Raw genomic sequence first — 16998 nt, 5'->3', positions numbered from 1 at the left:
TAGGATTTAGTGGTGTTTCAGCAGTGCACATTAAACAATTTATCTCAACATATTAAAATATTAAAATATACTTTATTGTAACAAAAACATTATCTGGATTCCATTAGCTCCCAATAGGTGGCATGCCAATAAATAGCCAAAATCTTTAGCACACAGGTATGTGGCTTTTTGTTGGTTTGGTTTTTAATGGGAACCATAGGCCCAGGAAGATGATTTCTACAATAAAAGTCCTGACAGAGAATCACTACTGTATTATTTCTGTATTAAATCCAATAAATAAAGTAAAAAACATAGGGACTTGTCACTTGACCACCTGGGACCAAAATGCTAAAAGGTAAGCCTTCTAAGGACAGAGAGACCAAGCCAGACTTGGGAGTGAGACTAGAAATAACTTTGAAAATCTGAACATTACTAAATGACCTTTATATTTCCACACCCAAATGCATGTGGTTCATATTCAGATAGATTGCAGAAAATATTCTCTTAATATCTACATTTTTGTGCACATTTGTGTTTATTGTATTAAGCACATTTCTTAAAAACTACTTGTAAATAAAATTCTATCATGTCTCTCTTAGGACAACTTACAAAAATGAATCTTTCCATAAAATAAAGACAACGTCTATGTAATTGTTCATAAAATTAGACTTCATTTTGTAAAATCCAGGAACACCAAAAGCTGAAATCAACAAGATGAAATCAAAGGTCTAATACTTAATACAAAGAAAGAGTTTATCATAGAATTTTTTTTTTTTTGTATACGGATCTCTTCTCAGGGCTATGAAAATTTCTATGTATGCTTATAGTATTTTAGAAATATGTCTGTTCCATAAAAGGTAAATATAACCTGTAATGTGAACAATCACTTCCTAACTTATTTTTCTTTAGGCTCACATATATTAGATTGTGCTATTTTATTAAGCTGAATCCCTCAGAACTCAGGGTAACAAAAGGACTGGATTAGTGGCTCAGGAAACCCAGGTATCTCTGTCCAGAAGCAGGTGCCACCTAACATCTGAGTTGCCTAGACACCAATCTCTTAAATGAGTAAGGAGTTTTAATTCTTCAGATATATCATTACCATTATAAATCCCCAAAGCATTTCTAATGACATTTGTACCTGACTAATGCACAGAGAAGCTGCGATGCCACAAAACAATACATAGGGCTGGTAAAAGAGACCAAGTCTTCTGTCCCAGAGTCCAACATGTTCACCAGGACCTTTCTTGGCAATCTTCTTCCAGCTTGAGTGGTGTCAAAGTTTTGTAACGACCAATAATGGTATCTCTAGGATAATGTTAACAACATAGTTGGTGAATATCTTTCCTCTCTAAAAAAGATCTGAGACCTCTTGACACTTGTTTCCTTTCCTTATTTTTTTTTTCAGGCAACAAGAAATTTGGGATACTTGTGAATTTTCCAAACCTTCTCATCCTTAACTGAACCTCTTTGTTGCCTTATCTTGCAAGAGTGTACAGTCCACCTCTTAGAGGTGGACAAAGCTGTGAATCATGACCCAAATGCATGTTCTACAGATGGGAAGAAGCATGGTAAAGTGGAATGGCTCTAAGGGTGCCATGAAACCAGGAGCATGCCACAGAGTTGCAACTCCAGACTGTCAGCAAATCAGAAGTAATTTTCTACCTAAATCAGAGTTTAATTCATTAGCCCACATTAATTCACAAGTTCTAACCAATTTCTCAAAACGCAATAACACAATCTTCCAACCTAATTATCTTCATTGACAGCATTTAAAAGCATTTGCTGAGACACATTTCTTCCTTGTGTCAGACAGGATCAACGTCAAGTGAACAGCTTGGGTGGACGACATTCTGTCTAATTGCAAGGGGTTGCCATTTCAGGAACTAATCATTTCTTGCAAGGGAGAAATTCTCCCCTAGAGTGGACACCAATAAATAAATACCTCCCAATAAATAAAGGTTTAAATATGTACCTGTTTACAATTGTGTTCAGATTCTCAAGATCATCGTGTGTGTGTGTGTGTGTGTGTGTGTGTGTGTATACTCTTGGCATTCTGTTGAATTGGAAATATTACAATATAGATGACTTCCACAATAATTTTAATCACTTAGAGAAGTTTAGGGATCTGAAAAGAAACTTTTAAAAACAGAACAACAAAAGAGATAATTTGTAATGAAAACACCATCCCATCTAACTACCACTCAGGAAAATGATAGATATTTCCCTATAAATAATCATGAGAAAAGAACTGGGTTTTTTTGAAGGCATTTATTTCAAAAGCTCATTCACTAAAACCCCCTAAACTTTAATCCAAAACAGTTCATTTCCATTTCCTTTTGATAATCAGAAAGGAAATCAACCCACATTTTTTAAACAGTCATTTTTTTTAGATCCTTTACTGGGGGGTAATATCTTTTAAAAGCATTTTGAGTGAACGTATAAGCAAAAACTACTAAAAAGACAAAACATACTTCTTATTCCTCATGTCAAGTTTAACTTTTACTTATTTCCTACCTTCTAAAAGTCATTGCTGCCATTAGGCCTTTGCTTTGTGAGGTAGCCAGGTTTCTCCTAACACTGTCCACTAAACTCATTCTAATTCATGCCCTGGGCCAATAACAAATCTACTTTTCCAGCTGTAATGCTTTAACAGCTTAAATTTCTAAAGTAACAGGCATCTTTTGCTCCTTTGAAAACCAGTTCTGGCAGTGTGATGTAAAGTAAAGTAAACACTTAAAGAGGTTCAAATATGCAGCATCGGAATTCACATGTCAGATATAGACACTGTTGTATTTAATGAAAGTCAATGCCCAAATCCCGGAATCCAGTTTAGGCAATGGGACTACAGATATATTTTGAAAGATGGAGAGTCAATTAACAAGCACATAATTTTGTTGTAAATCTGTTATAAGACATATATGAACAAGAAGGGACAGCATTTCTAATTAGCATGCATGAATCAAAAACCATATATATGCCATGCTATATTCAAATTAAATGAACCTACCTTATAAACTTGTCCATATGTTCCATTTCCAACAAGTTCCACTAATTCAAAAATCCCTGCAGGGTCCTAAAAGAAAATAAACAAACAACAAATATTCAGCACAATATTCTAGGCATTGTTGTAATCAAAAGCAAAAATTCAAAATAAGCAAATAAATAACTTTAGCTTTGGGGGTACTCATGTGTTAATATTAATTGCTATTAAAATTTAATTCAGCTACAGCTATGAAATTAGTCAAAATCTACTTTCTTTCCATTTTACATCTCTATGAGATGTGTTTAAATCAGACAAAAAGAGATATGACTTTCACTGAACCAATAACAAAGAATTAACATATTTCTCACAGTCAGATGGAAACACACTTGCAGGTACATCAGGATAAAATGAAAGAGCCATCATCCTGAGAAAGGATTCTAATTTCTCAGATCTTTCTCTATGAAGCTTCTGAGCTGTCCATTATGTTGAACACAGTCAAGAAGGGGGTGTTTCTGTGTGGTGGGGCAATCTTACATAAGGTAGTCAATGGTTCCCAAGAGCAAATGCAACCAACATAGCTGCCTCTGGGGCACCTGGGTGGCTCAGTCAGTTAAGCGTCCAGCTCTTGGTTTTGGCTCAGGTCATGAGTTCACGATGTGTGAGTTCGAGCCCCGCATCGGGCTCTACACTGTCAGTGCAGAACCTGCTTGGGATACTCTCTCTCCCTCTCTCTCTAGCCCTCCTTTGCTTGTGTTCTCTCTCTCTCTCTCTCTCTCAAAAATAAATAAATAAACTTTAAAAAAAACACAGCTGCCTCTCTCAGCATGTTTTTCTTTGGATTCATCTTCCCTCTTTACAAGGCTGTCCTTGCAAAATATGTTTCTGTGGATGGCCTTCAGATCCTGCAGTACCTGAAGAGTCCCTGCAGGATTTTGAAGACAAACTAAATTGGAGATTGATGCAAGTCCTTACCACCAAACAGGTGTCACCTAACCCTCAGAGTCAGCTAAATGTTAGGGTGCTCAACAAATGTCCAATGAGTGCTACTTCTTACTAAATTACTGTCCACAAAAGTTGAAAAAAATATCAAAGCCTATAAAATTCAACTCAGAAGCATAAACTGACTCTGACCTCTACTGATATCTAATTGGACAGAAATTATTTCTTTAAGGGCCTAAATGAAGAATCACAAACTTAAACGTCCACAGAGGCTAGGCAAGTAACATAAGAGAACAAAGTGCAGGGTGCCTGTGGCTCAGTTGGTTAAGTGTCTGACTTCAGCTCGGGTCAAGATTTTGCAGTTCGTGAGTTCCAGCCCCATGTCAGGCTCTGTGCTGACAGCTCAGAGCCTGGAGCCTGCTTCAGATTCTGTGTCTCCCTCTCTGTCTCTGTGCCTCCCTCACTCATGCTCTCTCTCTCTCTCTCTCTCTCTCTCTCTTTCTCTCTCTCACACACACACTCTCTCTCTCAAAAATAAATAAACATTAAAAAAAAAAAAGAGTGAAGTGGGCCAGCTGGGGTCTGTGGCAGCCTGAAGAAGCCATGTCTCCCTGCAGAGAGGGAGGTAACATAGCTGGGACCAGTTGGTTCTTACATTAACCTATGAGCACAATATTGCCAGGTCTGAAGTTTTGTGTTTTGTTTTTGTGTTTTGTGTTTTGTGTTTGTTTGTTTCCAAGATGTCCTAATTTTTATTTTTTTAAGTTTCTTTATTTATTTCGAGAGAGAGAGAGAGGCAGACAGAGAGAGAGAGAGAAAATCCCAAGCAGGCTCCTCACTGTGAGCACAGAGCCTGATGTGGGGCTCAAACTCACGAACACATGAGATCATGACCTGAGACAAAATCAACTGTCACAGCTTAACCGACTGAGCCACCCAGGTACCCCTGTCTTAATTTTTAAATGTTAGGCGCGAACTGTGAGGGAAGGCCAAATAAAAAAAGCCTGCAAAAGCGTCAACACTTTTGTAAGAGCACCACCATATATTGTCAGGGTGACTGAGAGGCAGGAGAGGGAAGGCCTGGGCTTTGGATTCAGACAGACCTGGGTCGAATAGCAGCTTTCCCTTGACTGGCTGCATGATCATAGGACACCCTGGGAGAGCACCTCAGTCTCTGGGCAGAGAAAACAGATATGACACGCGCCTTGCAGAGCTCTGATGAGGAGTGAGTGAGGGCCTAGCACTACACCCTGCACATGGCTGGCAATTGGCTAACGTGTTAATAGCAGTCATCCTGAAGCTGAGGGTCTGCACACCACTAGCAGCATTTAAAAGGTGAAGGGCTGCTCAAGGCTGCCATGCATGGGGAAGGAGACAAATGAGTTTGATGTGACAAGCGAGAGTCATTTCGAGTTACAGTCTTCAGCACATCAGGCCCAAGGAAAGCCCTTTGCTGTATGCCTTTGAAGTCTCCGCAGAGAAAACAAATTAAAAAATAAAACAAAAGCCCAGCAGTTGAAGCACGTTGTCACCGAGAAAGATTGTCATCTGCGCAATCCATCGTGGTAAAGCCAGGAGGGCAAGAAACCACACTCCACAGTCTGAGAAATCCGGAGGTTCCAGCCACGCCCCACGTGGTCAGGGGGTGTGGACAACGTTCCAGAGGGAACCCTGTGACAGCAGAGACGGTAAGGGCCCAGGGCCCTGTCAGCGGAGACCCCGTGGCTAACAGAGCACCTGGGAGGATGCTCTGGGAGGATGGGAAAGTTGTGTGTGTGAGACCGCCAGGCCAGCAGAACAGCAGGTTCTATTACATGCAGGATTAGAAAGAAATGAGGGAACGAACGGTGGGGGAAAAAAAGCCCACAAATGGTGGCAGCTGCTGTTTGTTTCTAAGTTGTGCTCCCAGTAGTTTGTTTTCTCAGCGGTGTTTCTGCAACAAATTTTGAGAGAGGTTCTACATTTGCTCGAAATATCTCAATTGTGTTTTCAACATTCGTTTTTCTTGACTAAAAAAACAGAATTTGAATGAAAGAGAGAAGATCCAGAAGGGTGACTACCACCTGCCTTAGGGAGCCTAGGAAGCAGTGGGGGAGGGGATGGTGGAAGGGGAGGGCAGGAGCAGAGCGGGGACGAGCTTCTAGGCCAAGGGGCCACCCCACCTCACAGACCCTTCCTCAGGGCTGAGGTTCAATGGGCTGATCTCAAGAGCATCTGGGCAACTGACTTCTAGCTCTTTCCTCTTGAACAGTCCACTAATGGGCCTATGTCTCAGCCAATCAGGACCAAGGAAGTGCAATGCCAAGACTTTTGTTCCAGCTGCTAGGAGAGGGGTCTTCCAGCTGGGTGCATCCAACGGACTCAGAATTAAAGGTGAGAGTAACCACAGGGATGGATTGGTGACCACCTTGGGTAGACAAACAAACTAGAAACAATCATGAAATTGGGGTGGTTCTCCAGGAAATGGGACTCAGAATTACTGAGATTTACACAGACGGATTTTATCAGGGTGTTCCACGGAATCAACACCAGTTGGGAATGAAAGAATTCGGATTGGAATGAGCAGACAGAATGATGCAACGGAACCAAAACTTCATCTGATCCCACAGGAGCTCTGGAGCCGAGGCGACTCTTCAAAGTTATCCTACCCCGGGGCACGGGAGCCTTTGCACCCCACCTCTATTGACTAGTCATTGCATACAGGCTGTCCGCTGTCCCCATCCCAGAGGTTATGATCTTGTGTAAAGTGACACTCTTCTGCTGAGGACAATCCCCAGGTGAGAACAATCACTAGCTGCCTTCACTCCCAGCAGGTGGACCCAGCAGGTGGACAAGGAGTGCCTCAGGAGCAAAGAAGGCAACTGGGTGACACATCACCCAATTGGCTAGAAACGAGTACCAATGTGGAACTGGTTGAGAAGTCGAGAAGCAGCTATCTTCTACAGTATGCTGACAATAATAAGACAATAATAAGACAAAATGGCACAATTCGGGTCATGGTATTTACAAGGAGGAGGCTCTCTGAGACCCTGGAAAGCAGAGGGCAGACATATTGTCCAGGAGCACTTGAATTAAGCACTTATCCTAAGCTTCCCTCTCCCCTACCTCCACTCCAAATACCCAAGAGCTTATGTTTGTGAATACTCCCATACACAAATGCATCTAACTGCTAGTTAGGCTCTTGTGGAATAATGCTACAACTTGAACTGGGTAAGCATTCATTCATGTGTTTTCTCCACTCTTGGAGAACTCTAAAATAATTTCTCCCAAGGGTCACCAATGACCTCAATCTCTTATCTATAATGGTCTCTTCTCAGTCCCGTCCTGGCTATTCCCTTTGAGGCATTTATACTGCCAAGCATCATCACTCTTGCTGAAATATATCCCCTCCCTTGTCTTCTAGCATACCACTCAGTTTCTCACAGAGATTCTGTTTCTTCCACCCAGACCTTAAAGACAGGCTGACCCCAACGTTCCAACCTCATGCTGGTCACTAAGTACTAATGATTTCATCTCCCAATATCCATTATATCCATCTACTCTGTTCTGTTCATACAACAGGCCTCATCTTCTCTTGCCGGGACTATTTACTTTCAATCAATTCTTTCCTCCTTCACACTGAACTTTCTAAAAAGACACAACACACCATGCTTTAGAATCCTACACAGTGTGGTTCAAATTGAAAGTCGAGGTCCTGTCATTCTCAGGCCCAGTGTTCATTCCCACTCTCACGTCTCATCATTTTGTACTACAACTAACCGCCTCAAACCACCCGCTATGTCCCTAGCACACCTTACAGGCCATGTCTCTTTGCCTTGGTTCATAATGTCTGTCTGCCAAGATTATTCCTTCTACCATTCAGGCAAGCCCAGCCTTAAAAGCCCAGTATGCCACCTCCTCTGTGAAGCTTTTCTCAAATTAGTACCACCAACTCTCTGCACCCACAGCACATTGTACATAGCTCTATCATAACCACTTTCACCCAGTGCCACTCCCTCTCCCATTTCTTTCCCTTGATAAATTACAAATGCCCTGAAAACAGGGACTATAACATATTTATTTTAGAATTTCTGAGCACTTAGCATGGTGTCCAACACAGAACTTCTAGACATAACTATTTGCTGAATAAGGTTGATGCCCCACTCCCAACTCTCCACCACACGCCTAGAGGAAGCTGCCAAAATTGGGATCAGAATGTCAAGCCAAAGGTCTAGCAAACTTACAACATTTCTTTTTACAATCTAGACAAGCTGTCCCAGTCATTACCCCTTCCATTTCCCTTACCCAGCTTCCAGTTGCACAAAACTGGCACATACTCTAGCTCCTATGGTATTCCCAGCTCTAAGGAAAATTCATAAAGCCCGTTGGTCTAAGCTGTGCTTCAGGTGCATTGAGAGGACAGGCTGTCAGGATGCCGCCAAGTGCAATGCAACAAGGCGATGTACCTAATAATCATGTTACAAAGACAGGAAAGCCAAGAGACAAGATTCAGCTTAATTCTCTCTCTCATGTTTGTTTAGCTGCTCATAAAGCCAGGATGGGCAGCATGGAAGAAGGTTACATACGCCAAGAAGAAAAGAGCAAATCATTGACATTTACCAAAGTCAGGAATCCCTGTTGGCTATACAAGCCTTTATTCAGATCTTAACCTTTGCTGGGAGACGGAGAAGAGAATTTAATTCTAAGGTAGAGTAGTTTACATTATTTCATAATGAAACATAACTACATATCAAAAGGCAAGCTGTTCCATAAAAGAAAATTGTAACTTTTCAGTAAGTACTGATAAAGACAAAGTTGGTTAGCCACTATAATAAAAATCACAATAATAGCGAACATTTTAAGTCTTTACATGCCAGGTACTATTCAAAGCATTTTCCACGAATGGGTCATTTAATTATTACAACTATGTCAAATGGATGCTCTTGTTGTCTCCTGTTTTACAGATAAGGAAACTGCGGCACAGAGAGGTTAAGCAGTCGGTTAAGGTTACACCATTGATGAGTGACTGATCTAGGATGGGTACCTGGCTGGCCAGACTCCAAACACTGGACTCTTGACCACTTTGGACCCTTTCAGCTTCATAAAATCAGCATTCCCAGCCCTTAACCTACTACTCACTAGCTCTCCAGGCTTGGGCAAGCTTCATCACTTCCCTGAGTCTCAGTTCCTTCATCTTTAAAATGGGGGATAATATTGCCTCCCTCACAGGGTTACCTTGACAGCTGTGAAAGTGTCTAGACTAGCTCAGGGTCTGACACCTATAGTATTTCAACAAACATTAACCTCCTTCCTTCCTTTTCTTTCTCTTCAAAGAAAGAGTTCATTTAATATACATGGCCTATGCCACAGAAAAATTCAGTCTGTATTCTGTATATTTTCAACTAACAAAGCCAATAAAGGAAAATCTATTGTTTTTAACCAACACCAAGCGCTTAGCAAACAGGGTCAGATATTTATGGACAAACAGATGTCTCTTCAGAAATTACTGAGAAATTGGGAAGGCACATTAAGTTTAGGGGGGCTCCTGGGATGCTGGAATAAATTCTCTCCTTCATCAGCTGATGAAATTCAGGCAATACTGGCAGGCTCAGGCCTGGCTTCACCGCAGAACGGAGAGATTTAAGATTTAGGGGTTAAAATCCCAGCCACTGAATTATATTTTAATTCCTCCCGGCCCCCTGAATGACCCAGCATTTCTGAGAACACTAAACAACATCTCTACACTAAATCCCAAAGATCGAAAAAGACAAACCTAAATATATAACCAGGACGATGACTTCCTTCGTTTCGCAAGAGGTGATGTATATTCTCCCCAACCCTTCTCCCTTCTCTGAGATGAAATTAACAGAGGGATTGGGAGAGATGATGGCCAGTGGCCAGTGGCCAGATTCTAGACACCTTTTCTCCCAAACTCCTCTCAAAGACCACTGTTCTGTTGCAGATCTTTCACTTGGGGTCACCAGTGCTTTGACAGGGTAAAACAGACCCCAGTAGAGTCCGGATGGCTGATACAGCTCCCAGAATGGCTGGCCACCCCCAGATTCCCTACTGACATCTGCCAAATGACTGTGCTTTACTCTAAACTTATGGGCCTTGAAAAGACCAAAATGTTATTTCTCTTGGAACCATATTTAGCAGCTGTTTTGTTCGGTTTCAGCCCTAACTGACAAGCATATGCTTACAAAAGCAAAACAGCACAAAGAAAACAGGAACAGTAGGAGAACTCTCCATATTTATCTTGAGCCTCCAGGCTTTTCAACACCATCGTTCTTCCCAAGTGAGCACAGTGATGGGAAACACGGTACTGAGGCCACATGCTGTACTCACAAACAGGCAAGGTTCCTCAAAGCTCATTTTTTACTGGCTTTCCCTCCTTCTAATGCAGGGATCTGAAGACCCAAAGGTCTTACCTTCCACAATGGGGTTTACTCAATCCCTGAATGCTACCCACACTCTCCACACCCAACTACTGTCCAATGTAGGAGTGGGGGTACACTGGCCCCTGCCTCCTGGTGCTTCCAATCTGATGAAGGAATAGACATAAGCACACATAACTACACATACATGGTCATTTAAATTTTAATTAAATTAGAGTGACAAGCAACATGGAGGAAAAATGCAAGGTGCTCTAAGAGTATATACCTGGTAGACCTAGAATATAATCTGGACTTATCTTCATTAACATACTGCCCAAGCCAGCATTTCAAATAGAAGAGGTAATTCAAGTAAAAGGATATATTACAAAATATAAAAAGAGGGGTGTTTTGGTGGCTCAGTTGGTTAAGCATCTGACTCTTGGTTTCAGCTCAGGTTATGATCTCACAGTTTGGTGAGTTCAAGCTCTGCATCTGGCTCTGCACTGGCAGCACAGAGCCTGCTTGGGATTCTCTCTCTCTCCCTTTCTCTGCCGCTCCCCCACTTGCACTGTCTCTGTCTCCCTCAAAATAAATAATAAGCTTTATATATATATATTATATGTATGATATATAATATGAACTCAAAATAAATAAACTTAGATATAGAACAATGACTGCTGAATTTTCTCATTTGATCATTTGTGCAGAACAAATTAAATTATGCAGACCTATCAACTGATGCAAAAAAGCTAGGGTTCAATTTAGGATTCCACTCCTTGCTAGTGTTATTTGACCTCTTGTATTCTGGTTTTCCCACTGTAAAATGGGAGAATCCCACTTGGCCTGCCTTCCTGGCAAGGCTGTGTCCTGAATGTGAACGTGCTGAACACCTCCCCAGCCCCACTTGTCCAGTGTCGTCCTTTGGAAAGGGTGGTACTGACTGTGGGCTGACTCCAGGACACCATCTGCCCCACACAGTTGAGCCTAGCTAGGTGGTATTGCTCTTTTTTTTTTTACCAGTACTAGCTCCTGGCAGGGTCAGGACATGGTCCTAGCTAAGCATCAAGCAACACCATCCTTGATGATGGTGGCTTCTAGCCCACAGGACAAGGAGTCCAGAACCTCCCCACCTTCTATTTGGTTTGCTACCTGTTTAGTTCCACCTGCTACTAAGCAGCCATTGGTAGTGAAACAGCTTCCCATGCATCCTGCTCCCACTCACCTGCTTCACTAGAGACTCTATAGCTCCAGCCTGTCCTCATAAAGGCAGCCTTTAAAATTAGATCTGAAACCTGCTTCCTCAGAGCAATACCTGTGAGACCTGAAGCTGTAATGGTCATTATTACTGTCTCTGAAATAGACAATGGCCAAAATGCTTCATATATTTTTTCATCTTTAATCCTTACAACTCCATGAGGAGTACATATTACTAACCCCAATTTTCAGATGATGAAACTAAGGCTTCAAGGAATTAAACAACTTACCCAAGGTTAAATACTATGTGGTAGAGACAGCAGCCAAGACCAGGCTGTAAAGTGAGGATAAATACACCTCTTCTGAGGACTGTTCTGAGCACCAGAAACAACGTATATAAAGAATTTCGCACAAAGCACAGTAATAAATAAAAGCCACTGCTACTATTGCCATTGCTGCTGGTATTAGTAAACATTGTCCAAGGTGATAGCATTGGTTAGTAGTAGAGGTGGGAGTCAAATCCAATATTTTGAATGAAAGTCTGTCATTACTCACTTTTCTACAAATGGCCAATGTTGAAACTAACTTGTAATTACAGGGATGGTGAAGACCTTGCAGTTTAACAATGGAGCCAGAGAAGGGCCAGTGACCTCCAACCAGGTAGTGCAATCAGCCAAGCGACTTGGGACTAGAAGCCAGTGGTTGCTCAGTGTCCCTGCCTTCCCACTCGAGCCTGCAGTTCCAGAGGGGGAAACCAAGCGGGCTCTCAGATTCTATCCAAAGCTACAGTTTCCTTTCTTTTCTTTTTTCTTCTCTTTTCTTTTCTTTTCGTTTCGTTTCGTTTCTTTCTTTTCTTTTTTTTTTTTTTTTCCGATTTTGCCATCAGCTAAGATGAATACTGGTTATTTTAAGTTAATCAATTGACAGTGAGAGGCAGTATACCAAGCTAGTTAAGGCCACAGACCCTATAGCCAGAAATCCTGATTCTGATCCCAGCTTCACCATTTACTAGCTAAGTGACCTTGAGTATATTATTTAAATTTCTCTGTGCCTCAGGTTCCTCAATTGTAAAATAGTGATTATAGTATGTCCACTAAATGGGATTCTAACAAAATAATTAACATACATAAAATATTTAGAGCAATGTCTGGTGTGTTGTAAGTACTCAACAGTGTTGGCTAATAATTCTTTATCTCAGAATACAAACTCCAAGAAGGAATGACTTCTACTGGTTCTGTTCACTGCAATCTCCCCAGTACTCAGATCAGTGACTGGGACATTATAGACACTCAGAAAATATCTGCTGGCTGAAGAAAGAAAGTCCTACCACCAAGAGCCACAAGACAGTAAGATCTCTGACATTCAGGAGCAGGGATCTCTGAGATCTTGTCAATAAATCCCTCTCCCCATTTTACAGAAGAGCAAAGACCCAGATAGATAGTTCCTATATACTCATACAATGATAGGATTTTCCAACAAGAGAGTTTACGTGGAATGTCCAACATATCACCTAGTTAGTGGCAGAGTTAGAACAAGGACCCCAAGTCCTTTAGACTTCTAGTCTTTTCTTCCAGTCAATAAAATCCTCTGAGGAAAGGAAAGAAATCACTCGCTTTCAAACAGTGTCTGGCAGGGAGGAGAGCAGGAGTGTGGGGAGGATAGGTAGTGCTTGCATTCAGTTGTAAATTCCAGGTATTTGGGTTGAGAAGTGAATCTAAATCATGCCCGGGGAATGATATAATGTTATATATCACGCATTTGCCAATTTGGTATCACTGAGATAGTCAATTTGGTGATATGTACATAGGTACATATCAGCATAAGAGATCATTGAATTTTTCCAAATGTATTTTTCTCAGTTCACAGATTTTACATAGTCATACTCATATTTAGCTTAGTTCCAAATTATCTCCTTAGAGCAGAAAACAAATAATTCTACATAAGCTTATTGTTATTTTATGGCTTACATTAGAAAAAATGGGCATGTATAATTAGGAACATAAAATTAAAAAGAGAACAATCAAAGAAGAACTTATACCATTAACTTGGATATTTATTCTGATTTTGGTAGACTGGCTACTTTAATCCCTTGTCTACTGTTGAGATTCACCAGCCAGCCCTTCTCACACTTCCTGGCCCACACACAGATCCTGAGCCATGCCAACAAAGTAGCCTGTGCACATGTACAATGCACAAAGCCCACTGCTCTGTTCAGGGACTATTTCCGACTCACCCACTGTCAGGGAAAGGCATACTAACTCCATAAAGCGGACTGAGAAATTTCTCCAGGATACTAAGCCAAAAGGCAGATTTTAGACAGGGATGGGATCTCCACCTTCCAGAACTTTCCCCAACTCTCCCACATTCTGTTCAAGCTCAAACATGATAAGTTGCTCTAAAGGCCAATTTGTACATAAAGGCCACTATCCTGGTCCCTTCCCTCCCATCATCAGGTTGTCCCAGAGATTATACAGCTATTTGGGAAAATGTATCATTCAGTATACAAAGATATGCAAACATGAGAACACTCTAGGCCTGTCAGGACAGAGTAACTTTCCAGTATTTGCAGCAACACGAGGTTGAAATGATGGGAACCAGGCTAGCAAAGATTCGGGCATTTTGCCTTTTTAAAGACACTTATATGAAGAAAAAGAATAGCATTTGCAGCAGATGGACTTTAAAGACAAGAACTAATTACCTAAATCATCAAGTAAGAAATATTAGGAAACTAATATTTCCATTTTGGGAAGAAGAGCCTGAACCCTTCCCCCAAAGGTACTCATTTCCCACCTGCTTACAACAGACCAATGACATTTATATTTGCTTGATAGCATCTTCAACACTTTTCCCAACACCAGCAGGCAACCATGTCATTGACAACAGACCTTCTCTAAAGGGTGAGGAGGTTAATACTGGTTGGTTGGATTCCCTATTACTCTCCTGCTTCGAGAGAGGAGCGGGATGGCCAATAGCCAGGTAGGAACAGACAAGAGTCCATGAACATGTACCTGGGACGGGGGCCTGCCAACTGGCGAATGATGGTATGAGCCGTTCCAGTCATCACTTGGTGTCATCACTAATGGTACAGATGGCTGGTTAGTTAATACCAACTCTTGCACAGATTATTGTAACAGGGCTTCGTTGGCATCTGAGCTATTTTTTTTTCTTCCAGGTTTTTGTCCCTGTGGCTAGGCTAGCAGAAAGAATATTCAGGTTTGTTTGTTTGTTTATGTTTGTTTAACAAGGCAGGTAATTTTTGAATGGGGGGGTTCTATACCATTTGTTCAAGGATCTAAAAAGTTTTTTGGCAGACTCAAGGAAAAAAAGCTAAATTTCTCCATCCCTCTGGGCTTCCAAAGATGTTAGATTTCCATTGTCAAGTAAGTCTGGGAACACTGAGTTTAAAAGATTAGCAATTTAGGTCATTCTTTACTGTGTGGCCTCTCCAGAGCCTTTAATGTGTTAATGTTCCCTATGAGTCTCCAAGAGACAAAGGCAAAGCTTTCCTTCTTTCCTAAACCTGTCTGGCTATAGAACATTTTTTAAAGGAATTTTGTGTCTTTCTAAGCACTGGTGTTCTAGGTAGCACAGGGTGGAAAATGATAGGGTATAGAGCGATCTTTCCCTTCCCATTCCCACTTAACAGAAGCTTGCATCTTAACTTACAGTGGCAGGGACTGCTCAGTGCTGCCTAATGTCCATTCTCCCATTGTTCCTTGGTAGCAAAAAATCCCAATTTTATTTGGGAGACCAATGCATCCAAGTCAAAAACTGTATGCCCTAGCTCCATTAAGCCTAGGAGAGAATATGTGACTAGTTTCTGGCCAATGATATGTAAGCAGAACTATTGTGAAGGACTTTCAGATGGGCTGCTTAAATGGAGCTGACTTAGCTGAGAGAAAGGCTCTTTTGTCTTCCACCTTCTTCCTTCCAGTTGCCTGGAATGCAGATGTGATGGCCAGAACTCTGCAGCAATTTCTGACCCTAAAGTGAATTTAAGAATTGAAGCCTCATGCTAGGCTGTTATAGCAGAACAAAAAAATAATCCCAAGCCTCAGATGACCCTAGAACTACATAGGTTTTCTGTTTGTTGCAACTGAATTCGAATTGATTTGCTTTGAATTTTACCATTCAGACATTTTTTATTTATCTATGTTTAATTAACAGTTCTTCTTTAAAAGTACTCTTGTCCATCTTCCTTTTGATCTTTAATAGAGGTGATAGTCATTACAGTTGTTCCACAAATATTCAAGTTCTCCTGCTGTTATGTTATACACTATCACTTCCCCAACCCCTCTTTAAGTTGGGTGTGTGACCACATGATTCTCTTTTGCCAATGCACTGTGAGTGAAACTGACATGCCACTTTCAGATGCAATATTTGATTGCTATATCAGATACGGTGATGACTTTGGAAGCATGTGTGGACATGAAGTCTCCACTGGTCTATGTCTTGGTGTAGCTGCTGGATAGAGTCCTCTCCTGTTGGGCTCTGGACATGGTCAAGAAATAAACTTTAATTGTATTAAATCTCTAAGACTGTTTGTTATCACAGCATATCCTAGCCTATTCTGTCTGATAGAAAAGAAATGACCAAATGGTAGTGATAGTAATAATCTCACAGCAAAATGCTGTATGATTTCTGAGACAATATTTCTGAAACGAGCCACTTTTTCCTGGGCACCTCCTAATGCCCAGACACTGTGCAGGCCATTTTGCAAAAATTATTTTACTTAATATCTGCATTGATCCTGTGAGGTAGATTGCTTACAAAAGAGAAAACTAAAGCTAGGAGAGTAAGCTACACGAGATCGATGTTCAATGCCAAAATGCACATTCTCCCCACTGTCTCCAACCTGCAACATCTGAAGCCAACCCTGGGAAATAAAAATGCTTACAAAGCTGGCTGGTGACACAGGAATTCCAGGAACCCTTTGTTACCAGGAAGGGGGAGGAAACATTAAAACATGGAGTTTGCATTCACAGGGCTGACCACATCCTACAGACCTAAACCAGGGCATGCCGGGGCTTGTATTCCCCCCCCCCCCCCCCCCCCACCGAGGACAGCAGAACTGCAAGCCCTCCAGCTGCTCATTTGAGTCCTTTGAACTCAAAACCTGCTTTTGAGCCACTGTCAAGGTAACCACGAGGCTGAAAATAACTAATTGGGCAACATTCTCTGACTGCTGGCATGGGCAGCTATAATCTCAGCATCTCCGTGGCAACCTGACTGGAATTCTGGTTATTCGCACAAAGGAAAACCGGTCTCCGTTCAGACCAGAGCTGCATTTTGTCTCTATTCCACTTTTCTCATTACAAGTTGCTACTGAAGGAACAATGCCTCTTTTATGAAGAATGTTTATCACTGGTCCGTGGAAAAACAGCATTTTCGTAATCAGGGAAAATTTTGGAAAGGGAGAAAATGGTAATGGATCCTTCACTGCCACACGCAAAGAGATTTTATTAAGATAGGCTCTATACAAACAATAGTAGAGGTCACCGTGGGGTAGTGACCTATAGTCACGAGATGTCAATGGCATAGAAT

The 16998-nt window shown here is 41.5% G+C and overlaps 1 protein-coding gene across 8 annotated transcripts in view; it reads right to left on the bottom strand.

Moving 5' to 3' along the window:
* TNIK (TRAF2 and NCK interacting kinase) overlaps positions 1 to 16998 on the bottom strand; it is a 392286-nt gene that overhangs the window by 304312 nt on the left and 70976 nt on the right. For all 8 annotated transcript variants that reach the window (XM_053221211.1, XM_015088561.3, XM_027061444.2 and 5 more), the window contains exon 2: positions 2990 to 3055. In XM_053221211.1, coding sequence (XP_053077186.1) covers positions 2990 to 3055 — 66 coding nt within the window. The remainder of the gene's footprint in view (positions 1 to 2989; positions 3056 to 16998) is intronic.

This window comes from Acinonyx jubatus, chromosome C2 (assembly GCF_027475565.1).
Source record: "Acinonyx jubatus isolate Ajub_Pintada_27869175 chromosome C2, VMU_Ajub_asm_v1.0, whole genome shotgun sequence".
Classification (NCBI taxonomy): domain Eukaryota; kingdom Metazoa; phylum Chordata; class Mammalia; order Carnivora; family Felidae; genus Acinonyx; species Acinonyx jubatus.
Note: the sequence above shows the minus strand (reverse complement) of the source record. Positions and strands in the feature narration are given on the sequence as shown.